The sequence below is a fragment of the Neophocaena asiaeorientalis genome, unplaced genomic scaffold (genome assembly GCF_003031525.2).
Source record: "Neophocaena asiaeorientalis asiaeorientalis breed wild unplaced genomic scaffold, Neophocaena_asiaeorientalis_V1.1 scaffold144, whole genome shotgun sequence".
NCBI classification, from domain to species: Eukaryota; Metazoa; Chordata; class Mammalia; order Artiodactyla; family Phocoenidae; genus Neophocaena; species Neophocaena asiaeorientalis.
In genome coordinates this window covers 1,115,443-1,143,241 of record NW_020175532.1, presented here as the reverse complement: position 1 = coordinate 1,143,241, position 27,799 = coordinate 1,115,443, and the positions used below count along the sequence as shown (strand labels likewise).

The following is a 27,799-nucleotide window of genomic DNA, read 5'->3' as shown; positions in this document are numbered from 1 at the left end:
GATTTCCCAACTAAACACTCACTTGTTTGATGCGATCTGGGTTAACGGTGGTCTGGGGTTGTAGAATGCTGACTGGTTCTGTCTTGGCCACATTTTGGGGCATTTCTCGAATTTTTTCTGCAATGAATCCATGAACTGCATTCAGTGCTTCAACTGTTCCCTGGATCAAGCACACTCGTTCAGTAGTACCTGCGGATAAAAGATTAATTTTCAGAAAACTTCCCTTCTTACTTTGTATGTTCTTCAAAAATGCTGTACGGAGGTTCCTTAAAAAACTACAAATAGAACTACCATATGACCCAGCAACCCCATTACTGTGCATATACCCTGAGAAAACCATAATTCAAAAAAAGTCATGTACCAAAATGTTCGGTGCGGCACTATTTACAATAGCCAGGACATGGAGACAACCTAAACGTCCATCAACAGATGAATGGATAAAGAAGATGTGGCATATATATACACAATGGAATATTACTCAGCCATTAAAAGGAACAAAATTGAGTTATCTGTAGTGAGGTGGATGGACCTAGAGTCTGTCATACAGAGTGAAGTAAGTCTGAAAGAGGAAAACAAATACCGTATGCTAACGCATATATATGGAATCTAAAAAACTGGTACTGATTAACCTAATGGCAGGGCAGGACTAAAGACGGAGACATAGAGAATGGACTTGAGGACACAAGTGGTGGGGGAAGGGGAAGCTGGGACAAAGTGAGAGAGTGGCATGGACATATATACACTACCAAATGCAAAACAGATAGCTAGTGGGAAGCAGCTGCATAGCATAGAGAGATCAGCTCGGCGCTTGCGAAGACCTAGTTGGGTGGGATAGGGAGGGTGGGAGGGAGGCTTAAGAGGGAGGGGATATATGTATGTATATGGCTGATTCACTTTGTGAATGGCTGATTCTGTTCTGTACAACAGCAACTAACACAGCACTGTGAAGCAAGTATACTCCAATAAAGATGTGCACCTAATTAAAAAAAAAAAGGATGATATACTAATGCCAATAAAATAATGTAAAATGTAGAACTCTAAATCCCCAAAAGGGTCAGCAGAGCCAGAAATCCTGAGAAGTTCTGAGTATATCATTCATTCACTGATATAACCAATACTTACTGAGCACGTATAAAAGAACTTTGGGTTAGAAACTGGTAACACAGATGTGAAGATCTATGCACCCAACTTTCAAAGCACATACTCTTACGGGCAAAAAACAGACATCAAGCCAGAGAATTACGAGATACTATGATATGAAAAATAATGGAGGTGTCTACATGGGCAGCACATACGGTTGGTCTACAGTAAAAACATCATTTAAATCAGTGGGGAGAAGGAGTCTTGGAAAGTTTACATAGTAGGTGAATTTCTGAATTTTTACCACCCTTTATTCACTTACCCTGTTCTTCTTTTAATCACAGCAACAATGCTATCTGACATTTTGTATTTGTTTATTTTTTTACTTTTCTACTAGAATGCAAGCTCTAGGAGAACAGTTAATTAGTCTGTTTTGTTTTGTGCTATAGTCTCCCCAAAGCCTAGAGCAGTCCCTGGCACATGACAGGTCCATGACAAATATTTATTGGAAAATGAATCAACCCTGCTTTTACTGATTATGTAATTTTAAAAAGATATAATATCATAATTAAAAACATTTTAAACTATTTTTAATTTGAAATTGATGAATAATTGATAAAGATACTACTAATATTATTTGCTTCATATCTGGTGAATAAAATGTAGACACATGATGTGAGACAAGACTAAAATGAAATTGGTTGCGTCTGACACACAGGTCCTTTAACCCATTTCATACTTTACAGATATACCTGAAGGCAATAAAAACAAACGATTAGTTTTTCAGACTATTTTGAGCCTCCCTGCAGCATCCTGATATTAAACTGTGATCTTCTGCTGAGCAGCCCAACACAACAAGCATATAAACTTCTCAGACGTAACTATTCTTTTACTAAACAGTTATCAAAAAGTCAAAAGAATGGTATTTTAAAATTTATAAAATATCTGTTTTTGAACTAATATGAAAACTTCCAAGTACTTAGCATGTATCCTCTTCATACCACAGTTTCAAAATTCTAAGCCACTCTATAAAATATTTTTAAAGTACATTTTGAAGGACAAAAGTGTGAATCTACACATTAAAAAAACTGCATGGAGTTAACACTGCTTTAAGGATTAACTGCCACATAAACCGTTTTCCTAGCAGTTTTAAATGTTTAAAAGAATAGTGAAAGATTATCACTCTTACCTTTAGAAAATTAGATCACAAGAATTAGGAGCAAAAATAAAATAATATTATATGAATAATATTATATGAATCCACCTAAATTAAACTTTCCTGTTTTAAACAATGAAGATGCAAATTTATGAAAAGCTACCATTTCCTAATTTGTACAAAATATTTCAATAGAAAGCAATATCTTTCAATTGTAAGGATGGAGACAATCTGAAAAACATACCGTGAGTGTGAAAGCTTAATATTTCCTGTTTCTCCTAATCAGCTTTTCTCATCCTTGAATATCTTTATGTATCTATTCCTGGGTAAAACGATCTAGTTTATTAGGGATACTCTAGGGAGTCTTTACAAGGTTGTATTAATTGTTCAATAACTGACTAGAAAGGATGAGAACTGATCAATGTAGCTCATGCAAAGTGTTCTCATGGAAGTCAGCAGACAATACAAAACACAGATCAGATTACATTCCTGCTTTTGGAGGCAACTACGGAGTGCTCTTTTGGGGACGCCAAGACAGAAAAGGAAATCAGTCAAACCTCAACAGAGATTTGTAAAAAAGAAAACATGGTACTAAGTAACTAAAGGGACTATATAATCCATATTGCTTTTAAAATTCAAATTTAACAGAATACATACTGTGTCAGACAACACAATAACCCCAATACTCTTCAGACTGTATGACTAACAAGTAGTAAATGGAAATCACTGAGCCATAAAGAAATATGACTGTCTAAAACTAAATTTCACATAGCATGTATGAGACAATCTGGAGATAGTTTACAGGTCCAAAGTTGCAATAAATATTCTTTCAAGATTAAATTATACCACTACCATTAGAACTACTACTACAAAAAAAAAAAAAAAAGGAAATTGTAATTCCACCAATGGGAACTGCTGCAATCCTCAGAAGAGAGGCTGTCATATTCTTCTACTGACCTCTAAAGGACTTTTCACTTAGGTAACACAAAACTATAATTTTTAGGAGAAAGTCACAAAGAGGGAAGACTGTCAGGTATATGACCAAACTGTGTAACAAAAATTAGACTATAAATAATAAAAGTTGCTGTTTTTTGTCATTTTACAGGCTTTTAGGGCCCATTAGTGTCTAAACTGAACTGCGAGCTATTTATCATTTTGTTTAACAGCAGCATTTACTTCTCTTTCCAACAGACTAGCACCAAAAGCTGAAAAATTACATAAAAGTATACGCTTATATTTTTTATAATGTAAAGATACAGGTGTATAAGACACCATTAATTTTAAGGGAGAAATTAGAAAAAATTTAAAAATCCCTAACAAGTAGGGTCAAATATAGGCAGTGAAATTCAAAATAGCTTTAAGTTCCTACTTCACATGCAATATCATCAACTGAATATGCATGTTTCTAAAATTAGGTACAATTATAAGATTCCAAAGTAAAATTCTGATATACATTTAATAAAATAAATCCACTCTGTGCTACTATAACCTTGGACAAGTCGCTTAAACTGTTCCTCCTCCTACCTAAGGCATTCTATCACCTGTGCAGTGGACCCCATCCCCTCTTAACTACCAAGTCCAGTGTTTCTCCAGGTATCATAATTTTTCCTTTTCTATTAGATCATGCCCATCAGCAGAAAAACATGTTATAATTTCTTCAATTTTTAAAGATCCCTCCTTTATGACAGAAATAGAAAATTATCTTTGGGTAAAGCAAATGAAATAACTGATTTAGGCAAAGGTCATAAAATCGTAAGATGAAAGGTTAATGGGCAAATTTCAGTGGAAACATCTGGCAGTCACCAACTGACTTCACTGATCAACATTAGCATAACTAAGAGTGTGAAAATCAAACATACGCCTCTTGTCGTGATGCAATATGAAGCAGAGGCCACCAACTATAAAGTATGTATCCCAAAATAGCTGAACCTAAATCTAATCAAACATTTAGCACTATGTAACAGCTTACAAATAATATTGAAAATGGAGAAATAAATTAGATGACCCATGAAGAAGAAAAGATACAAATCAAGAATGTAAGATAGGCTACAGGACAATTAATCTAGTTTCATCAATATAGGAAAGACTGTTCTCTAGACTTAAAGAGTCTTAAAAGATACAACGATCAAATGTGAATCAGAATTTGGATCTAAATTCAAACAACTTCTATTTTAAACATAATTGTGGCAATCTCATAAACACTGGGTGTTAAATAGTATCAAAGAATTACTGTTAATTTTAATAGGTGTGATTATGGCATCAGGTTGTGTAAGAAAGTGCCTTTTCTCTCTTTTTTAGATGCATATTGAAGTATATACAGCTAAAATGGCTGGGATTTGCTTCAAAATATTTTTGCAACAACAAAAATGAGTAAATGAAATACATATGCCAAAATCTTGATATTGCTAACAAACATGAAAGAGGTTCTTTCTTCTATGTATGTTTGAAATTTTTATAATAAAAGAAAAACACTTTAAAGCCCTCCCTGACCTCATACCCGTCTTCTGGTTACAGCTCAATTTCCTTATCCCTCAAAATTCCGTGAACAATTTATATAGATATATCTCTTCTTTCTACTTCTTCACTACCCATTCCTTTTTTTCTTGACTCTACTCCAATATGGCTTTTGTGCCACCACTCAACTAAAACCACTTATCACAGCCATCTATACCTTGGTAAATCCAATCTTCATGTCTTTACATTGTCTGACCCATCAGCAGCATTTGACATAGCTGACCAGTCTGTTCTAAAAATACTTCATTTGGATTTCAGGATACCATATGGCCCTCATTTAATTCAATTCATTCATTCATTTGACAAAAAAAATCTATTGATTCCCCACTAAATGTTAAGTATTGTACTAGATACAGCAATGACCAAACAGACAAACCTGCTTTCATGGAGTTCTTACTCTAGTTCATGCAGACAGATACTATACATAAAACAAATGAAAAATATATAGAGAGAGTATGAAATGAAATTAGTACTACAGAAAAAGTTTGAGGACAATACCAGGATAAGGAAAGACAAAAATAAAGTATAAAAGAGACCTTGTCTGTCATGTTCACTACTGTATTCTCAGTGTCTGGAATAGTGCCTGGCACACTGTATACACTCAAGAAGTATTCTTTGAATAATGCATAACTCCCTGAGTCTAATTTTCTTACCTGTGAATTGAAAACATATGATTGACTTTAAGACCTTTTTACCTATAAAATGTCTATAAAACAAGTAAGCCTCTTTGGGTTTACAAGATGAGTCAATGTATGTACAAATGAGATATATTTTGGGAAACGATTTAAAAAACTATAATAAGTTATAAATTATAATGTCAATAAAAAGGATACTTGATTTTAAAAAAGATTTGAGAAAGGTAATAGGAAAAATAATGAATAGCTCAGTAGTTTTTTTCTTCCTAGAATAGAAAAGTAAACTCTAAAAATGTGATCAACCTAAAAGAATAAAATTAAGGGAAAAAAAAGGAATGCTTTTTGCTGTATAAAATACAGTCTAGGGCTTCTCTGGTGGCGCAGTGGTTGAGAGTCCGCCTGCCGACGCAGGGGACACGGGTTCGTGCCCCGGTCCGGGAAGATTCCACATGCTGCGGAGCGGCTGGGCCAGTGAGCCATGGCCGCTGAGGCTGCACGTCCTGAGCCTGTGCTCCGCAACAGGAGAGGCCACAACAGTGAGAGGCCCGCGTACCGCAAAAAAAAAAAAAAAAAAAAAAAAAAAAAATACAGTCTAAAACTTTTTAGATACCTGAGACCTATTTCAACCAGAATGAGTCTGGTTTAGAATAATGGGTATATACTAACAATCTGATCCACTTATTTCCAATGGTCAACTATAATGAAAATTAGCAAACATTTTGTTTGGATGTAAGAAAATGCATCAGTTTATACTCCTACTGAGAATATAACTCAGTATCTTATGATAAGATATTTCTTTAGGAAATATTAGTGTCAAGTCTAGAGTAAGAAATTTGGTTGAATGAATATCAGTGAAACATTGAAAATGAAAAATACCAAAAATCTAGCCGAATATTAATAATTCTATGACAACCTATAGGCAATGTTGTTGGCCTCAAAAAGAACTAAGAAAATGGAAATGCCAATTAACTCTGCAACAGGCAAAAACTGAAGTTTAAAACAAAACATGACATATAATTTTTAGAGTAAGAAAGCAGCTACTTATAGCACTGAGAAATTACTAGATCTGGATAGCTAACATTCTGAATTGATAGGGTTTATTTTTTTCAACATAACATTTAGCTTCTACCATTTTTAAGAAATATCTCCCAATTTGCTACATATTTTCAAATATATTTAACATTTCCATAATACTTGGGAAAAGCTATACAGTTCCGGACAGTAATAAAGTGGCAAACTCAAGATTTCTTTGGCTATGTATGTCTATTTTTCCTTATAGCTATGGTGCTCTGTGATTGGTATTTGTTCTTTTAGTTTTCATATTCTTTTCCTTACTGCCACTTAACCCTGCTGTTTGTTGGTACATCTGATTCCAGCAGGCTCCTCTCTTTACGTCTACTTTGCTGCTTCTAGTCCTCAATGGCTGGATAACCAGCTAAGCAAGGTTGTTGAAACTATATAAACTAGCAATAGACAGATTCTTGGTGACAACCATAGGGGATGGTTGATCTCTGTGAAATCTATTCTGGCTTTTTTCCCCTTTATTTCTGAATCTGAGGCCAGTATCAATAGGCAAAATGTTCCTTTAATGCCTTCTTAAGGTTTAAAAGTGCATGTAGGTTTTATTTTTAAAACTAAAATAAAGAGTATAATTTTTTAATGAATAAAGCGATTTACAGTAATTCTTTATTCTCAATCTATAATCATGGTAATCTAATTATGTGAATGTCTTTGTGGTTTAAATAAAGCAAAAACATTAGCTCATTAACTGTCCTTTAGTTTAACTATTAAGAGTAAAGTATAGAGTATCAATCATTAGTAACAATATTTATTACAAATTTCAGGTTAGAACAAAATGTAAATTATTTAAAAACAGAACAAAAGTATATATATAATATAATTTATAATATATATATTTCATTAATTATGTATTATACAATGTATTATATGGTATCTCACATTTAATGTTCACAATTACCAAGGCAGATAATATTTTCTTCAACTTACAGGTAAAGAAGAGAAAGCAGCTGAGCCAAGGAAATGTAACTAACAAATGCAGAGAGAAGATTTTGTCAAATACCGTATTTTTTCCATTACAACATATACCTTCTGAAAATGTAATGTTAGGCCAGCTACCAAATTACATCCTTTTAAGAAAGTCACATATGTTTCAGCCTGATGATGGAAAAATAATTTTCACCCAAGCTTGATAATTTTTTTAAATGCATTGAGTCATACTATTAATATCACTTCACAGATTTATTTCAAATCTGGCATAAAATGAAAGAAAAGACTGACCCTTCTTACAGAGAAGAGACCACCATAGGAGGTGGTTAATAATTGTGTGGGCTATTAGCAAAGTTTTTAGAACAAATTTTCAGATCAACAAAAGCACTTAGAAAAACTGCCGTAAAAAGTAAGTTGAATTTGTAATTGCAGCTTTTATAACATTGTACAGTTTTGCACGTTTGATAAAGCTTCCCCCTACTCTACAATTACTAAGGGAAAAATATACTATTTCAAGGAGAGGGTTTTTTAGAAAAGGAAATCACAGGAATTGACATCTCATAATACAAACTAATAATTGCTTTTCTTCTTCTGGTGATTAACTCTCTACACAATCATGTCTCTACTTCTAAACTGTAAAAATCTGTAGGGGGCCATCATAACATGTTTTAGTCCCAAATCAATAGAGTGAAGCTTGAGTATCTGTTTATAGAACATGCTTTAACATTAAAATAGACTCAATTAAGCCAAAGGATGAAAGTATACTTTTCAGAAAACTCTAAAAGTACTCATATTCTTCAAAGAAGTTAAGATGAAACAATGAATGACAGAGTAGATGTCCAGCTTCTCACTCACTCAGTCTCTGTCCTATGCATGCAAATGGCATACTCATTTACTTTTAAGTAGCAATTCCCACAAAGTAACATCAGGAGTTTAGGAGACTCGAAGTTCTCAAGAACTGTGAGGTTTGAAAGCAGACATATCTGAAAATTCTAAATAATTGTAATTCATTTCCAGTCAACTTCTGAGGTCATGCAAAAGATCCTACTAATAGTTATGATGATGACTAGTTGTTCATTCATCTTTAGCACAGGTTTATGCTACGTTCAGAATTATAGTAATCCTGGGATGGAGGACAAGATGGCAGAGTAGAAGGACCTTGAGCTCACCTCCTCTCACAAGCACACCAAAATCACAACTAACTGCTGAACAACCATTGACAAAAAAGATTGGAACCTACTAAAAAAGATATTCTACATCCAAAGACATAAGAAGAAACCCAACAAGATGGTAGGAGGGGTGCACTCATGATATAATTAAATCCAATACCCCCCTGGGTGGGCAACCCACAAACTGGAGACCAATTATATCGCAGAAGTTCTCCCACATAAGCGAGAGTTCTGAGCCCCATGTCAGGCTCCCGAGCCTGGGGGTCTGGCATCAGGAGAAGTCCCCAGAGCATTTGGCTTTAAAGACGAGCGGGGCTTGAGTGCAGGAGCTCCATAGGACTGGGGAAACAGAGACTCCACTCTTGGAGGGCATACACAAGGTCTTGTGCACACTGGGACCCAGGGCAAAAGCAGTGATTTCATAGGATCCTGGGCCACACCTACCTGCTAGTCTTGAAGGGTCTCTTACAGAGGTGGGGGGAGTGGCTATGGCTCACTGTGGGGACAATGACACTTGGTGGTGGAGGTACTGGGGAATATCCATCAGCATGAGCTCTCCTGGAAGCCACCATTTTGGTACTAAGACCTGGCCCCACCCAGCAGCCTGTAGGCTCCAGTGCTGGGATGCCTCAGGCCAAACAACCAACAGGGAGGAGACACAGCCCCACCCAGCAGCAGACAGGCTGTCTAAAGACTTCCTGAACCCAGTCACCTCTAGACACACCCCTTGGCATTGCCCTGCCCACCAGAGGGTCAAGACCCAGCTTCACTCACCAGTGGGCAGGCACTGGCTCCTCCCACCAGGAAGCCTGCACAAGCCTCTAGACCAGCCTCACCTACCATGGCACAGACACCAGAGGCAAGAAAACTATAACCCAGCAGCCTGTGGAACTAAGTCCGAAAACACAGATCAGAACCTATCCTGGGACCAGCTGGTCCCTGGCCCTTGGGTGACAAGAGGGGAGTGTACTGCTGGGACACACAGGACATCCTTTACAGAGGGCCACTTCTCTAAGGTTGAGAAACATAACTAACCTTTCACATACATAAAAATACAAATAGAAATTTAGACAAAATGAGACAGCAAAAGAGTGTGTTCCAGACGGAGGAACAGAACTAGCAATCCTAGGTTGGTCGACATTATTACCTTTTGACTTCCATTATGGATTACAGGAATATAAAAACTGCCATGACTAAATTTTATTTAAAATGTAATCACATTTTTATAAGTATATATAAAATAGACTTCCTGACTTTTCCTCCACTCCCAATCAGTGTCAACATTTTTGACACTAATTTGTACTCTTAAATTTCTGCTATAAGAAAAATGGCGCTTGGCATTTTTCTAGCTATTCCTTACAGACTGGTAGGAATTCACTTGCAGAATTTTGTGAACCACGCTTGGAAGCTGGGGACACAACTTGCAACAAACATGTGATGTCAAATCAAGCTCAGAAACTCAGTGTGACCAGTGGTGGCATGCAGAGCTAATCAAAGTCATTCAAAAGTCAGGAGCAAAACATACCACAAGACATGCAGCATAGTAACCAGATTTGAAGAGTGCTGCTGCTATAAGCTGACAAGAAGATGAGCCGTCTCTGGTGATAGCCCCACTCCTACCATATGACGTAAGTTATTACCTTCAGAGCCAATAGAGATTAATGCATTAGCAAATCCAATATGAAAGCAAGCCCACATTTGCATAGAGTTTGAGAGTGAATTATTCAAGTCAAAGAATGATAACAATTGTTATACAGTTGAGCATATGCACCATATCAAATGAACATAGAGGAAGCATGAAGATTTGTGACCCATTAAGTTGCTGGGAGAAGGAATATGGGAAGGTAAATTTGTAAAGTTTGGGAAAATGATAAAAATTTCAAGAGTACATGTAATCCTTTATTTTTAAAATTATTACATTAAAGATATTTAAAATGTATTAATTGTGGCAGTTTTATATACACTGAGTTAATATAAAATGACAAAATATTTTTAAATTGTAAATTATACATAACAAAAAATTTGCCATTTAAACCATTTTTAATCACACAATTCAGTGGCATTAACTATATTCACAAGGTTGTACAAATATTACCACTATTTCCAAAATTATTTTATAACCCCAAACAGAGAATCTATAACCCTTAAGAAACAAATCACCATGTCTTCCCTATATCCCCTACTAACTTCTAAACTTTCTGTTTCTATGAATTTGCCTGTTCTAGATATTTCATATAAAGGGAATCATACAATATTTGTTCTTTTGTATCTGACATTTTATTTAGCATAATATTTTATTCATTCATGTTGAAGCATATACCAGAACTTCATTCCTTTCTGTGGCTGAATAATTTTCCACTGAGTATATATAAAACATTTTGTTTATCCATTTATCTATTTACAGACACTTGTTTTTACCTTTTGGTTGTTGTGAATAATGCTGCAATGAACATTAGTGTACACGTATCTGCTTAGGTCCCTCTTTTTCAGTTCTTTTGGGCATATATCTAGTAGTAGAATTGTTGGGTCATATGGTAATTTTATATGTAGCTTTTTGAGGAGCAGCTAAATTGTTTTCCACAGCAGCTGCACCATTTTACATTCCCACCATCAATGTACAAGAGTTCTAATGTCTCTACCTCCTCAATAACGCTTGTTATTATTATTTTTTAATAATAACCATTCTAATGAATGTGAGTTGGTATCTCATTGTAGTTTTGATTTGCATTTCTCTAATGACTAATAATGTTGGTTATCTTTTCATTGCTTATTGGCCATTTGTATATTTTCTGTGGAGAAATGTCTATCACACTCTTTGCCCATGGTTTCTTTTGGTTGTTTGTCTTTTTGTTGTTGAGTTTTAGGAGTTCTTTATATATTCTAGATATTAAAGCCTTATCATATAATTTGCAAATACCTTCAGATATATGGGTTTATTTCTGGACTCTCAATCATACTCTATTAATCTATATGTCTATCTTTATGTAAGTACCACACTGTTTTGATTACTGTAGCTTTGTAGTAATTTTTGAAATCAAGAAATGTAAGTCCCCAAACTTGTTCTTTTTCAAGACTGCTTTGGCTATTCAGGGTCCCTTGCATTTCCATATGAATTTGAGGACTGGGTTTTCCATTTCTACAAAAAAGGCTGTTGGAATTTTAATAGGTATTTAATTGCATGTGTAGATTGCTTTGGGCAGTATTGGTATCTTAACAATACTAAGTCTTTTTACCCATGAACATGGGATGCTTTTCCAATTATTTATGTCTTCTTTAATCTTTCATCTCCTTAGTTAAATTTACTCCTAGGTATTCTTTTGTTTTCGATGCTATTGCAAATGAAATTGCTTTCTTAATTACCTTTTGGGATTGTTCCTTGTTGGTATATAGAAACACACTGATTTTTGTGTGTTGATCTTATACCCTACAATATTACTGAACTTGTTTATTAGTTCCAGTAGTTTTCTTATAGATTCTTTGGGGTTTTCTACATATGGGATTATGTCATCTACTAACAGAGATAAATTTTACTTCTTCCTTTCCAATTTGGATACTCTTTAAAAAATTTCCCTGTTCAATTATTCTGGCTAGAACTACTTGCACAGTATTGCAGAGCAGTGGAGAAAGCAGTTGTTCTTGATTTTATTAGGGGGAAAGCTTTCAGTTTTTCACTTCTGAGTGTGATGTTAGATGTGGGTTCCATAAATGCCCTTTATCGCATTGGAAAAAAAAGGGCAATATTTTGTCAGGAAAGAATATACAAATCTACCACGAATACATCTTGTCAGTCTATACTCTCCCTGTGCATTACAGTTTTCCTATGATCATGATGCTGAGAACAAGCAGCACAATATCTTATTTAAATAAATAGTTTCAGCATGCCACAATATATTTAGAGAGAAATGTGACTTTGGGGATCAAGGTGAGGCTCAGAAGTTCTTCAGAGTTCTCCAGCTCACTTGCCAAAAGTTATTTTTGTATCCTCTGATGTGAACAGACAACAGAGTATCTTATCACTTCATTTTTTCAATATGAAGTATTAATTATAAACTAAAGAATATCAGAATATATTAGTTATAGGAGATAAAAGTGATATATGAAAATAGATCATACATCTAACACCAGTTCGACTGTAGCTTAAAACTGGTGGCTACTGTTCAGATGAGTTTCTGTGATATCACAAACCAAATTTAATTGACCTACCTATTATACTCTTAGTTTTAAAAATATGTCTCAGAAAATGGCAAAATTGTGTTTCTATAGTAATTTTTATAATTCTAATTTTTGTTTCATATAACCCTTTCTCTTTGTCTCTATTATTCTGGATTATTAAAATATTATGGATAAGACCTGTCAACTGGAAGAATCCCAGACTAGATGTTATCTGTAACAAAGGGTGACTGTCAGACATACTCATGTACATTCATAGTAATACATAACTTTCCATTGGTTTAAATATTGTGACTCTCAGGCTAGTCCTTTTGACTTATAATCCACTTGAAGACAGATCCTTGGACTCTTGGTCGCCCACTGGCCTCTGATCCATGTGAGGACAGATGACTGGCTCTCTCTCTGTCATCCTCTGGCCTCCTTTCCTTTAGAAGGAATCTCTGAGTCTTTGGTTTCCTGTCCACTCTCTGGCCTCCTGCCCTTACTCATTAACCTACCCATATAAATAAATCCTTGAGTAACCTTCTTAGTTCGTCTGAGTCAACAGTTCCCCCGGCCAGTGGCTACCACAACACCTCGGTATCTCACTATTCCTGCTCCTCCCCCATCAAAGACCAGTACAGCATTTTTAGGAACAGAAAAGAAAGGTCAGTAGTATCATACCTTTAAAATAATAAGCTGGACCATAACTACCTGTCCATCATCCTAAAAGAGACTACCATTCCTCATATTCCTGTATATCTAAGTTACCAGCAGAAGTCTAAATCTCTCCAGTCACCATAATCAAATTCCTATGCACATAGTCTTCTCTATATCTCTGAATATGACCCAATTCCCTATCCTCTGTCTTTCTAAACCTCTTCATTATGCCCTCTGTTACCTCTGTTTCAACATATGCTCCATATGCAAAACCCCTTTTCTGAATGTTCATTTTAGTCTCACCACCTGATAAAATCTGGCTGTTCCCTACCTCTTTATGTCCCACAGAGCTCTCTCAACTGGGGCAGTTTTTTTCTCTCTCAAATCTCAGGTTATTTGGGCCACAAACTGTTTACATATTTTCCTTGCTCCACTTTGCCACTCTCTTGCTCTCTTTGCCATCACTTCTTTTTCTTTCAAAGTTTTTGGAAACAAAGGCTGAACAGGAGTACAGGTATAGAGGTAGACAGTGAGTCAGATGCTAAAGTTTTCAGTCAGCTCGAATGACAGGGATACTGGAAAATTATAGCAATGAAGAAAAATAGCAAGTTGTATACTATTATGGCATTTTACCTTTCTTCTCCAGGTAGTAGCCTCAGTTAATCATTTCCTTCTTATGTAAACACTTTCTTCCTTTGGCTTTCTTGTTGCTACTCTCTTCCTTGGATAAGTAATCCAGTTCCATGGTTGTAAATGCCGTAAAAACATAATGTGAACTAATTTACCCTCTTTCTACTGACACCTCCTAGTCCAAGTCATCATTGTCTCTAAAAAGGACCATTACAATAGCCTGCTTCACTTCTTGCACCTCTATAATCCACTCCTTGTTCAAAGTAGTTTCTTAAACACACGAATCATATGTAATTTACCTGTTTATAAACAATGTACTGTATTCTCATTGTAGCGTTAAATCCTTTACACTGGCTTTCAAAACACATCACAATCTGGCCTCTGCTTAGTTCTCAGTCCTCATCTCATATTACTCTCCCTCTCTTCTTCACTCTAGGGAGCTGGGTCTTTTTTAGTTCTTGGAAAATGCCAAGCTTGTTCTCACTTAGGCCTTTTTTTTTCCTACTGATGTCCATACTAGGAACACTTTTCCTGTGGCTTTTCCCATACCAGCCCCTTTCTCATTATTAAGACCTTGGTTCAGTGATACCACAGCAGAGAAGTATTCCTTAACAACCATGAAATAGCTTGTTCTCAATCACTATTTATCACTTTATGTTCCTTTACTTTCTCCATGATTCTAACACTTTCTGAAATTAAAGTTTGTTGTAATTTGTTTACTTCATTGTTTGTCTCTCCCCACTGACACAAAAAGTCCAAGAGGGCAGAAACCTTGACTATTTTGCTCACAGCTGTATCCCCAGTCCAGTACTTAGCAAATTGTTCATAAGGAATTATTAATTTAATGAATTAAAACCATGGCCTTGGATGAAAAACATTACAGTAAGATTTTATTAATCTAGATCAATTACATTAAATCTATTGTAGATATCAAAAGAAGAGAAAAAAATATATACAGAGAGAAGTACTGAACAGATGAACTAGCAATGATACCAGGTAAACCAAGGACCATTATTAGACTATTTTCTTTTATTAAGGATCATTATTATATAATGTTTCCTAATGAAATCTACAAATGCATGTATGTAGTATACATTTCTCTTTCAAAAGATTATGTTCTTTCTACTAATCCTTTTAGAAACACCCAGGAAAGGAAGCTCAGCTCAATGCCCTCCTATCCAATTACCTACTGATTATTCCTTGGAAGGTACACCCAACTCCACAGAATAATTTTACCAAGGGTTTTACCAGGGGAAAAGTAAACCAATTCTCTACTTCGGAGTAAAGAGTACAGATGAAACTTCATAGTTAAACTTAATCACTGTAATGATAAAATATCAAATCCTGACCACAAATGAAGAATTTCTTACAATACTGCTGCATATCAAAGCATGATGTTTTAGCTTTGGCATCTACTAAATGCCAATAACTACACACTGCTAAGGAAAAAAATGTCTTTATCAATTAAATTATTTGACCAAATTCTGTTAGATTACATTAGAACTAAATCAAAGTTTTATTATATTGGTCATGACCATTTCTATGTAAAAATTCTAAACTGTATGACTTAAAATACAGTTCACCTCTATTTAATTGATGAAAAAGGAACTGCTAATACGCAGTATTTCTAAAGGACCAGAAAACATTCATTTACTCACTCAACAAGTCTTTAATAGGCTCAAAGGAACTATGACTTTATAAACATCTATCATTAACTAAAATATTCTGAAAAGAAAACAAATGAGACTTATTACTGTAATAGTAAAATAATTTCACCTAAAGTAAAACTATCCCTAGGTCTTTTTCTATTGTCAAGTCAAGATTATAGACATTTGCATATAATAGGGCACAATATATATTAACAAGCTAAAATATCACAGAAACATAAATGAACAAAAACAAATTTGATATTAAGAGTAAATTTGTCTGAATACTTTACAAAGAATCTTATTTCTGAATAAGACCTTTAAAAGAGCCCTGAAAGGTTGACCCTGGGAATATTATAAAATAATTTCTGTGAATTGACTTAAAAGGAATGAACATTTTGGGAATTTGACCTCCAGTCTTCTTATTAATCATCTGAACAATTTAAAATTAGGGACCAATAATCTAAAACTACACATAAAGTAATGTGAATGTGTAAGGTACAGCAAATTGATTTTTCTTCTCAAATTTCTAATAAAGCAGGGGAGAAAACCTTTACTGACAGGAAAATTTTAAGCTACAGGCTACTATTTACATGTAACTCTAAAAAGGAAAATAAAGTAATATAGAAACTCCATGGATAACATTAGTATGGAGCCTACTAAAAAATTTACAAGGACTTTGACTACTCTTAGTCTGGAGGAAACATATATGGACTTTAAGCGGTCCTGTGTTCCTAAGATATCATGTTAGCAGAAGAGGTATACATAACTAACCTATTCAAGTTCGTTGAAAATTTACTCTTTTATGGAAATCCAGGTAGGGCTTCCTTTTCTATTGTATACCAAATGCCTATGGTGTAGAGAAACAAACTCAATATATGTTACATACAGTGCTACAAACATAGCAGAACACCATCTTACTAGCCACAGTCAATTCCAACATGGTCTCAAAGTTCAGACCTACAATCCGCAAAGCCATTGTATTTGGTAATACTACAATGCTGGTAATACTATATAATTACTATACCATGTAATTATCAACGTCTGCTTGACTATTTCCCCAGTAATTCCACCTATTTTCATGTAGGTCCATCTCTGTTTTTAACTATTGTCTTAGATGTTTTAACTGAACTCAACCTTTTACCTCAGTAACTCCTATTTATCTTTCAAATCTCTGGCCAGGCATCAGTTTCCCAAAGTTTTACCTGGTTTCCATACCTCCTCCTATGTGTAACCACAGCTGTACTTCCTTAGAATAGCAGTTATCATAGATTATTACAGTTGTCTATTCACTAACCTGTCTAGCCCTCAAGAATATGAGCTCTTTGTTTATATGTTTATATTGTCCATCCTTACACCCACAGCATCCTGACATATGTGTGTGTCAAATACTTAATAAATATTTATGAATTGATAACTGATTCTAAGGATGTGTATACAGATGGCAAGTATTAGCTCATTAAAGCTTTACTGAAGGGGTTACACTTAATCTGAGTTCTAAATCATATGAAGCAAGTATTCATCAGCAGATGTGAAGTAAGAAAGGGGCATTCCAGAAAGAAAGTACATGTATAAAGGTAAGGAAGGTTGAGAAAAAAAGGTCTGTCAGAACCATGGTGCCCCATGTAAATGTATGCTCCATACAGTTGGGAAAAAAGTTCAAGGGAAATATGGAAAGAGATGAAGATGAAAAAAGAGTAAGAATCCAGATCATACAAAGTATTTATAAGAAAACAGATATTATTATTATGAGTTGAATAATATGACCATATTGGTAAAAATTTTGAAGTTGCTACTTCAAGAAAATTTAGGAATTGAGAGAAGTATTTTTAAAAAGAAAAAACATAATCGTGTTATACAATCACCCTGTTTTAAGATAAGCTGAAGAAAAAGATGTAAAATTTTCTTAAAGTATTAAAACCCCCAAATGCTAGTCTAGCACCTCTCTAAGTATATTTTACATAATACTTGCCCTACAATATGCTTCATGAAAAAGAAGAAATCTCTGGTCAAATACTTTTGAGGGGAAATATTACATATAGTATCCTCCTCTCCGAATGATTCACAATGTGTATCAGCATATTAAAAATAAAGTCCTACAATAAAGAATTACCATTTAACATTTTTATGAATAAATTTAATTATTCGTGACACCTTTTTGAATGTAAAACCTATTAGCATCCTGCCCAGTTTTTTACAAAATAATCTCTCCAAAACTAAAATGTCACAAATCAAATTCCTATTTAAATCACTTACCTTACAGTTTTAAAAAGGTAGCAATTCACTATTATTTGCAGAACATAAAGCCAAGATGTTAAAAAAGAAAGACATAATAACACCTTAAGGTTGGAAATAATCTCCATTACCATTGTCTTGAGATTGTTAAAATAGTATCATTCTCATTTTGCTAGTATATTTGTGGCCAGAGAAAATAAAGAGGCCATATAATGACATACAGTTGTACAAGTGCTAGGGATGAGAGGCTAGATGTGCATTTAATTGCATATGAATGGATACACAAATCCCATATGCAAATACATTCTATGTGTACAACACACAACATTAAAGGTTGATATATTTCAACCATTATGACTGTCTTTTTAAAGAAAAATTCATTGGAAGTATGACATCAAAATTGGAAGATTTGATTTGAATTTAGACATAATTTTTTAGTATAGAGAAAGAATGGCCAGATTATTCTTGTTTCTTATTAATACAGGTAGGAAATTAGGAAGTTAATTTTTAATTATTATTTTATTAAGAAAAAGATACAGGTATTATTGGTAAAGAATCAAGGGACTATCCTTTTTGTATTGAGAGTTCTTCATTCTCAGCTTCAGCAAACTTCCAGCAAAACTGAAATTATATTTGATACGACAGATTTTAAAGTTTAATAATTATTTGATCAGAACAAAATATTCATTAAGCTGTTCTAAGACTATTCAGCTATTAAAATAACCAAATCTTTATTGAAGTGCTTATTTATTATGAATTCAAAGTATTCAATCACTCTTTTCTCATATTTCTGATTTATGAAAATGAAAATAAAGGGGAAAACTCACATGGCTTATATGTTTGTATTATTAAGTATTATAAGAGAAATAGTTTCAGCAAGGGCTGAAAAATACATGAAAATATTTCAGATTAAAAAAATGACAAATTCAAAATAATTACATTAGCAGCTCAACTAAATCAATTTCTTCAATACTGCTAACATGATGAAAATGGTTTGTTTTTACTGTTGTTCAACTTTAACAGAAACCAACTAGTTCCTTCTACCTTTTTTCTCTTTCATCATTTTGTAGTTCTTTTACAGAGGCTGATGTTGGACTGAATTTTATTTGCTTTACTAGTCATGGATATTATATGGATTGTGTTCCATCTTAGAACATGAGCCTTTCTATATTTGTAAGTTTCTTGCTAACATGTCATGGAATGTAAAACCTATGGGACTTTGGGACCTTAATTTAAGCCTGTGGTATTAAAGATGCAGCTGTTCATTTGCAAGTAATCATCCCAGCTATTAAAGCCATAGTAAAAAAAAAAAAAAAAAAAAAAAAAAAAAAAAACAAAAACACATTTTCTACTGTTTTTCATTCTTTCTAAGTACACAGCAGTCAGAATTTCATAGTACTAGATTTTTTTTACTTGCTAAGAACATATTTTCCAGAGAATACAGGTTATTTAGAATATGTCTTACATGAAAATATAAATTTTATTACAGGTTACACATATAACTGACTTTAAAGATAATATAATGTTTCCAGAAATTTTAAAAACCCACTATGTAAAGTTAACTACACTGCAGAAACTGAAGGGTTAAGGATCTGTTGGCGCCTTCAAAAATTTATGATGCCACAAAGTTCAAATATAAACAATTACATTTCATAAATTAAATAGTTCTGACAACTGTATTTTTCCTAGTAAACTTTAAAAAACCTCATCATCTCACCTTACTTGAAATATGATATGTACAATGATAACACTGTCTTCAAGTTTTGGGTTATAGTTCTTATGATGACATTTTAGAATCGCAAGATAAATCATCTAGTTCTATATAAAGTGCTATGCTAAACAATGTTCTTTCCAGCTGTTTTTCCCCTAATTGAGGATCAATCAAGGATTTAAGTCATATTTTTCGTCATGTCTGCTTAGTCTCCCTTAGTTTCTCATCAACAATGTATAAAAGTCCCTATTTCCATACAGGTGCTTCAAAACAGAGTTTAACTCATACATTCTTATTAATTCTGTAGATACAGAACAAAGTTAGAAGGCTAAGATCAAACTGGGAGAATCTGCCAGACTGTAAATTGCTAGATTGATAGCTAGTACTTATTCCATAAGATATGAATAAGGGTTCTTAAAAACCCTTATGAAAAAGATAAACATCAACCAGGAAAAAAATGAGCTAGGTATATAAATGGCCATTTCACTCACTCATTTGCACACCCAACCTCACATGCACACTACATATCCTTGTGTCATGATCATACCAAAGAAAGAAAGAAAAGCCAAAGGAAGGGAAGGAGTGAGGAAAGAATGGCTTAATAATCAAATGCAAAATTATTCCAGTCCACTGTACTCAAAAAAGTAAATCAAACAACAATCACCTACCACTATAAAGCTCTGATTGGCAAATAACTATAAAGGTTTGGTATGAATACGTAGAAATCGATACTGTAGTATAATCTCGCTCTAATTACAGGTTGGCACATTCTTTCTGGAGGGCCATTTAGCAAAAAGTATCAGAAGTACGATGACCCAGTAATCTCATTAAAAAAAACATTTAAAATTCACATGAAACAATTTGAAAAGCATACAGATACAAATAATGAGTTGTTCATCAAAGCATTTGTTTCTAATGGTAAAAAACTTAAATCAAACTTAAGGTTCAGCAAGAGGAAGTTGGTTAAATAAACTGTGATTCATCATAAGAAACCATAAATAAGTTTATGATGAAAACCTTTATTTACTGGCATGGTAAGAGGTTCATGATGAATTAAATGAAGAAAAAAATCAGATAAGAGAATAGTAGGCACAAACCAAAACATGGAGTCCCCTGAGTATATCTGGTACCTCTTTAATAACATGTTTTAAATAGTTGTTCAATGTACAGTGAGGGTACATATCTCTTTATATTCAAATTAAAGAATTATATAACATGAGATTTTCTGAACCAGAACTTTCTGGAAGGCATAATAACCATTTAAAATCTGGATAAAAGTGTAAGTTATTCATTACTTAAAAACAGTACTATACCATGCATTACTCACTTGTAGAATTTTAGTTGACTTTTCTAATGTTCAACTAACTTTTCTTATGTCAGGTGAATGTCAATTACCTACTTCACGATCCACAGCACAGCCTATAGCTACAGCATGCACCTTATATATGGACATCACAAAAACATTCAACAGATTTTACTTCCATTAAATAGGTATCAATTTCAATGGTAGTGGAACTGCTTACATTTTTATACACAGTATTTATACACACATGGAAACCTGCGTTAACAAGAAACATATTTTCCATTTTTTCAGTGATGTTTTCATACTTAACAAAGGTAGATGTAGCTCAAGATAGGAGAGACACTTCAACATCTGTCCCTGTCTTAAAATCTTAGAAAGCTATCTTATTGAACCAGAATTTACAAAACATTCCTGAATAAGGAAGATGGCCATTCTTACTAAGGCAGGTTCTCTCCATTATGTGCACCCCTTGTACACTAGCACTACATTATGTTTTTGTAAAATCTTACTTATGCTATTCATTATTTGTTCAATTCTTTCTCTTCCTTAAGGGCAGTGATCTTGTATGACTTTTTACTGCTGTATTCCCAGTGCTTGGAAGTGTGCTTGGAAGTGTGCCCTATGCACAGTATTTATTCAATAAATAACTGTTGAATGAACAAATGGCCATGAATGGAATGGAAAAATTAAAACAGCCCCAAACCCACAGAAAACAGAGACTAGTTCAAACTCTTAAGCAGCAGACAGAAGTAAGGGCGGGTTGCTAGAGCGGAAGATTGAGCAGCTCTTTGACACATGTGCAGGAAGAGAAAAGGGAATTAATCCCTTGCATCCTCCCTTCCTCCAGTTATGCTAAGGGAAGAAAATGGGCTTTATTCCCAGGTGGTAGCACTGACTACAGAAACTTTGTCTTGAAAGTCAGGGAGTGCTTGATTAGACACACTCAGGAAAACAGGTAACTACAGACATACTGAAGAAAGGCCTGTAGAAAATCCTACTTAGGCTAACAGGTAAGCTCATATATAAAGATAAGTACAGAACCAAGATATCATTATACATTTGAGGAAAAATAACAACAGCTGAACAGCGTTTAAACTATACATAATTTATGAATGAGATGAACAGTAAACTGAATTTTTTTTTTTAACATCTTTATTGGAGTATAATTGCTTTATATTGTTGTGTTAGTTGCTGCTGTATAACAAAGTGAATATGCAGCTGAGCAAAAATAAAAAATTAGACTAAATCATACGTTCAGAGATAATTACTTTTAAAATACGGTATACAGCATATTATTTCCTACTTTTTTTCATGCATATGTGTGTATTTTATATGTTTTGTTAATAAAATGACATTGTGCTTAGTAGAAGTGAATTAAGGAAAACTATTCAAACTATAATATGCTATATACCAAATTTTAAAAGTAATTATCTCTGAACAGTATGACTTAGTCTTATTTTTTTAATTTTTGCTCAACTGCATATTTAAATGTTCTTATAATATTCATGTATTCTTGATATTCATAATACATATTCAAATAAAATGACACCATTGTAAATAATTAAAACATAGTGTTTCAAATATTTTGTTCCATTTTATAATTCATTTAGAAAAACACTCAAGTTTAAAGAGTTTTTTTAAAAATCTCATTTCATTTGTATTAAAATATTTTAAAATCAAAAATTAGTCACTCAGAGAAATTAAAGCAAATTTTCAAAATCAGTTGTACATAAAAACACATGCCCATCTAAAACTTACCACCCTGAGTAATCAAAGAATACAAGTAAATATTATAACTAATTGTATCAGAAAAAATACGTTCGAGTAGATAGAATATTCACAATACAGTAATTACAGCCTCCTAATAAGTGCCAAGTTATTTATCATTTCTTAGAAAACAAATCTCATTCTTAGAAATCTCATTCTCAAGCCAAAGTTATGTTACCAGTACCTGCATAAATTACTCCTTCTTTAGGCCTAACATTTTCCCAGGTTATATAGACATTTTGAGTTCGGCTAGATAATCTTTCAGAGCATAACAATTACTTCAGTAGATTTTTAGAAGAATAGTTTTATCTGGGGTTCATAAAAGGAAGCAAATTCAACATAAGATAGACTTGGGGGAAAAATTTGCTTTAAGAAATCCAAGAACTTTTCATGCTTAGTCAAAGTAAGGCCACATTGCTGGATTTAAATCACAGTTCTCTTTATCTTTCATGAGTCCTCTAGTCCTCAATGATAAAGAAAATCTTGACCAGTGCTGACCTTGAACCTGAATGGCCTCTGCAGACAGACACATAAACAACTATCCTTTAAGGGCTGTCAACACATCATATTTGGTATCAGATATTTGACACCAAATAAAATTAAAGTCTGGAAAATTTTATTAATCATTCAACAGTTATCTGAAATTTCCTGAATTTCACTTTTGTACTGATCCAAACAAGCTCAATTATTCATATAAAAAGATTACTTGACATGTTGCAAAGAGCTCATTTGTATATATTAGTGATGTGAGATGCCTTAGAGTTCCAAGTTAATGTTGTGATGAATTTCCAAACCAGCAGTTTACAATTTCGTAACTGAAGAGCATTCTGGTTGCTATGTGCTAGTGAATAGTGTGAGAGATGTGAAATTCCTTAAGTATTGATTTATCATAAGTTACATTTGTTTTATGTTATAATAAATAAATACTCAGCACAATTTCCAAACTTTAAGGTATCTACTTAATTAAAACTCAGATAAAGGGCACATTGACTTAATTAGGATGATAGCAAAAAAAAATTTAAAAAAACCTCAGGGGAACACACTCATATTATTAACTTAGAAAAAACAGATTAATGTCAAAACTAGGCTCTAATGGCATGCCTGATGATATCTGCAAATCCTGTCACAGTAGTTAACAGATTTGAATTGATAACTGAAGCATGTTTCCTACTACACAGCCTTTTATTCATGTTAGGCTGCAAATTTTTACAGTGTTATGGCTACAGAAAGCCAACCCTCCCTTGATTCAAAATCGTAAAGAGTGCTTTTTACAAAGTTGTCCAAAATAAATTTTGAAAGAAAAAAGTAAAAGAACGGATAGTTAAAAAAATGTTTGATTAATATGTTTCAATATTTTTATTTAATGTCGTGAATCCTATCCTTTGGAAACATTTTAAAACAGCCTTAGTTCATTTCATACTAAAATCACTATGTTCTTTGTTTTGTCAGATCAAACTAGTATTCTAAATAATCATGCAGCAGATTCAGCAAGTGTATGCTTTCTGCTGTTGTTCCCACTATACTATAGTGACATGTTCATCATGCTAATAACCTCTACACTAGAAGATCCTGATACAAAACCAAAACATAAATGTGTACTACTCTAAAATTACCAACTTATACCTTAAAAATTCCACACAAAACAGGTGTGATGAAAATCCATTCCTTTGAAGAAGAAATTAGGCTACTGAAAGGAATAAAATTCGGTCCTAAACAAGACCAAGTTTTCAGCATAACCAGGGTTCATCAAATAGAGGAGGAAAAGAAAAATCTTCTAGCAATGCAAGTGATCACTGACACTTTCTGTTACTCATGTGGAACTCTGTATTATATTTGGAAATTCATATGCTTTTGGGTAAATACAGTAATAGCTGTTGTTCACATTAATTTAATAATTATAATTAATAACTAATATGGCACTGACTGCAAGAGACAGGTCATTGTTTGGTTTCTCTCACAAAGATGAATATCACATTCTTTTATTAACTTTTTTCTAAAAGTAATATTTTAATTTTTTTAAATTGAGCATCAAGTGAAATGTTCTTAAGGACTTAGTAGATAATTCTCCTAAGTATTTTTTTTAAAAAATCTTTTCTTTCTTGAAAGTCAGAGAGTGAATATGTTCTTGATTCCAGTGAACTTATTAAGAAACAAAAGAAGCAACTTGGCTTAAATTCATCAATTTCTATAAATACTTACAACAATGTGAAAAGATTTGTAGTTAGGAAGGCTCTAACTGATGATGTGATCTAAGAAAAGAACAATTCCTACTGGGTTTGATGAGCACCAAGATTCAATCAACAAAAATTTTTATAACACACACACACAATTTATAAACACACACATAAAAAGCCCTTATTCCTACCTTACCTGTTTACTATATACACTTAAGCATATTTCACACTATAAATACTATATATTATGCACACTTAAGGACAGTTAAGTACATTCAATGTGATGGAAAGAAATGTCATAGAGATGATAAAATTATAAAGCAGCAAAAGATCAGTAGGGTATTCAGTCACTAAAAATCATTTGTATATTATATACAAAATAGAAAAGAATCGTAAGGAAAGAATTTAACACACAAATAAATGGAATGACTTAGATGATTTTTTTAAATCTTTAAATTTTAAAAATTGAATCTTAAATTTTAAAATGAAAGAGCAAAAGTTATAGGAGTATACATGTTTAAAGATACAAAAGTTGTCTAGATTAGCAAAGTATAAGCCAATCTAGAATAGGACAGACTGGGAATTAGTATTATTTAAAGTGGACAGACTCAGTGTTAAAATTGAATGTGTGGCAAAGAACAATGACGACCTCATTTAAATGTTGTTCTGTAAATTTTATTTAAGGAAAATACATCAAATAGTTATAACAATGCTACGGAGAAATTTTTTCTCTTTCTTTCAGATGTTCAAAAATATGTACTGAATATTTAGTATGTGTAAGGCATCGTGCTTGGTGATATGATGAATAAACACAGTACTGTTTCTTTATCTTGAAAGAAGATGATAAAGTATAAGATATCTCAAGAAAGGATTCATGCAGAATATGGCATTGCATTAATCAGGGTCTTAAAAGATGAGTAAGTTTTGAATACTCATTGATGTATCTTAAGAGAATAATAGGCAGAGAGCCTCAAACACTAAAGATTCTGAATTTCATGGTAGACAATGCAAAAACAAATATGAGCAGGAGAATGGGGCAATAACTGTTAAACTGGCATAAGACACATTAAGAAGAGTGAGACCGCTTATAGGGAGATTAAGAAAGTATTCAACAATTCAGGTTAAGAGTCAATGAAAATTATAGTTCTAGTGGGGTTGAACAGATGCAAAATATATTTTGCATCTATATTTCAAAAGTTAGCAATTGATTGGATATTATAAGCAATGGAAAAGAAACTAAAAATTAACCTCAAAGTTCTAAATCTTCATGATCAGGATGACGGTAATGCAACTGATAGAATAAGGCACAAGAAAGGAGGAAGAACTTAGACAAATTAAGTTTAGTTGGGTCTACTGTGAATTTGATACATTCTCTAGATGTGAAGATTAAAGATATATAGTTTTAGTACTGGTGGTTTTTGTACTGCAAATAGGCCTTTAGTAAGAGCATACAATATAGACAGAAGAGGATAGGATCAAAGCTAAATCTTTAGGAAACATGAACAAATAGAAGGCTCAGAAGACAACAGGGAAAGAGGTAAAGTGGTTAGAACAGGGAGCTCCAAGAATATTCACTGAAAGAGGGAAAATACAGAAAGAAGATTTACTGTTTTAGCTTCACGTTTGATTCATTGAATATTATTTTATTAACTTCCTATTCTGGACCACATGAAAGAAATATAAGCTAAGTACATAATGGCCTCTGCCCTCAGATAGCTCAGAATCCACTTAAGATCTAGTTAAATTCCCTCAGTAGTCTTGGTTGCTGTTTTTAGAATAAGATGAAGAGTTAAACAATAAAAGATAATAAGTTTACCTGCTGTTTCCAGACATTATTTTCTGGATACAAAAAAATCTTCTGAAGGATCTCAGTTAATATTGTGAAATGATATATATAAACAAAAGGGAAGATTAAAGTGAGATAACTGATAGAAGAAAGGTTAAAAATTAGAGACCAAAGACACATTTTCTCTTATAAAGTTTCCATGTACTTGGCAGAAAGCAAATAAAAAACATTGGGGAAGGTGGGTAGTAATTAAAAGTACAGATTAAGAATAAAGTGAAAAAATCTAAATCAAAGAGTCAGCATGAAGAAGTGTTCCACTGCTTTATCTGAACATGGACAACAAACTAATGGCAAAATAAACTTGTGGACCTAAAGGTTTTACATGCACTTCATTAAAAATCTTCTGTTTCTTGCTGCTCACTCAAATATAAAAGACTACTTGTCAGAGTTACTATAGTTTTACAGTTGATCTTGAACAATGTGGGGGTTAGAGGCACTGACCCTCCACATAGTCGAAAATCCGAGTATAACTTGACAGTCAGTCCTCCATATCTGCAGTTTCACATCCATGGATTCAACCAACTGCAGATTGTGTAGTACTGTAGCACTTATTTATTGAAAAAAATCCTCATATAAGTGGGCTGTATTTTACATTTAATTAATAAGATTGTAGACAGTTTTGACACAGTTACATTTTTAAAATGAACATAACTTTCAAATAGCATTTCACATTAATATATAATTATAAATAGGACAAATCAGACTGGTTACCGTTGGTTCAAAGATTCAATAAACAGATTATACATGAAAATACCATTTTCAGAATAAAAAGTCTAAAAGAAAATACCATACTATGTTGCAAATGTACATTAAATTAACTTGATAATGTCATCCATAAGATCAAAGCTCCATGAAACTAACATCTAGTACAGTGCCTGGTATATTTGAGATGCTTGATAAATACTGTTGAATAAATCAATGAGTAAAGAAAATTTCTTATTAGAATTTATTTTTATCTAACAAAATGGTTAATACCTAGAATTTTGTGCAATATGTATAGCTAAGCTGCCCAGATGTACAGAAAAGTATGCTAAATTAATATTCTTATTACTCAAAAAATGAGGTATTTTAAAGATTATTTGATGTAATAGTAGAAATTATAGTTAGGGGAAAAGCC

The 27,799-nt window shown here is 33.3% G+C and overlaps 1 protein-coding gene across 2 annotated transcripts in view; it reads right to left on the bottom strand.

Moving 5' to 3' along the window:
* Positions 1–27,799, bottom strand: part of NOVA1 (NOVA alternative splicing regulator 1) — a 136,241-nt gene that overhangs the window by 31,346 nt on the left and 77,096 nt on the right. For both annotated transcript variants that reach the window (XM_024769195.1, XM_024769194.1), the window contains one exon: positions 23–189. In XM_024769195.1, the coding sequence (XP_024624963.1) occupies positions 23–103 (81 nt within the window). In that variant the 5' untranslated portion in view covers positions 104–189. The remainder of the gene's footprint in view (positions 1–22; positions 190–27,799) is intronic.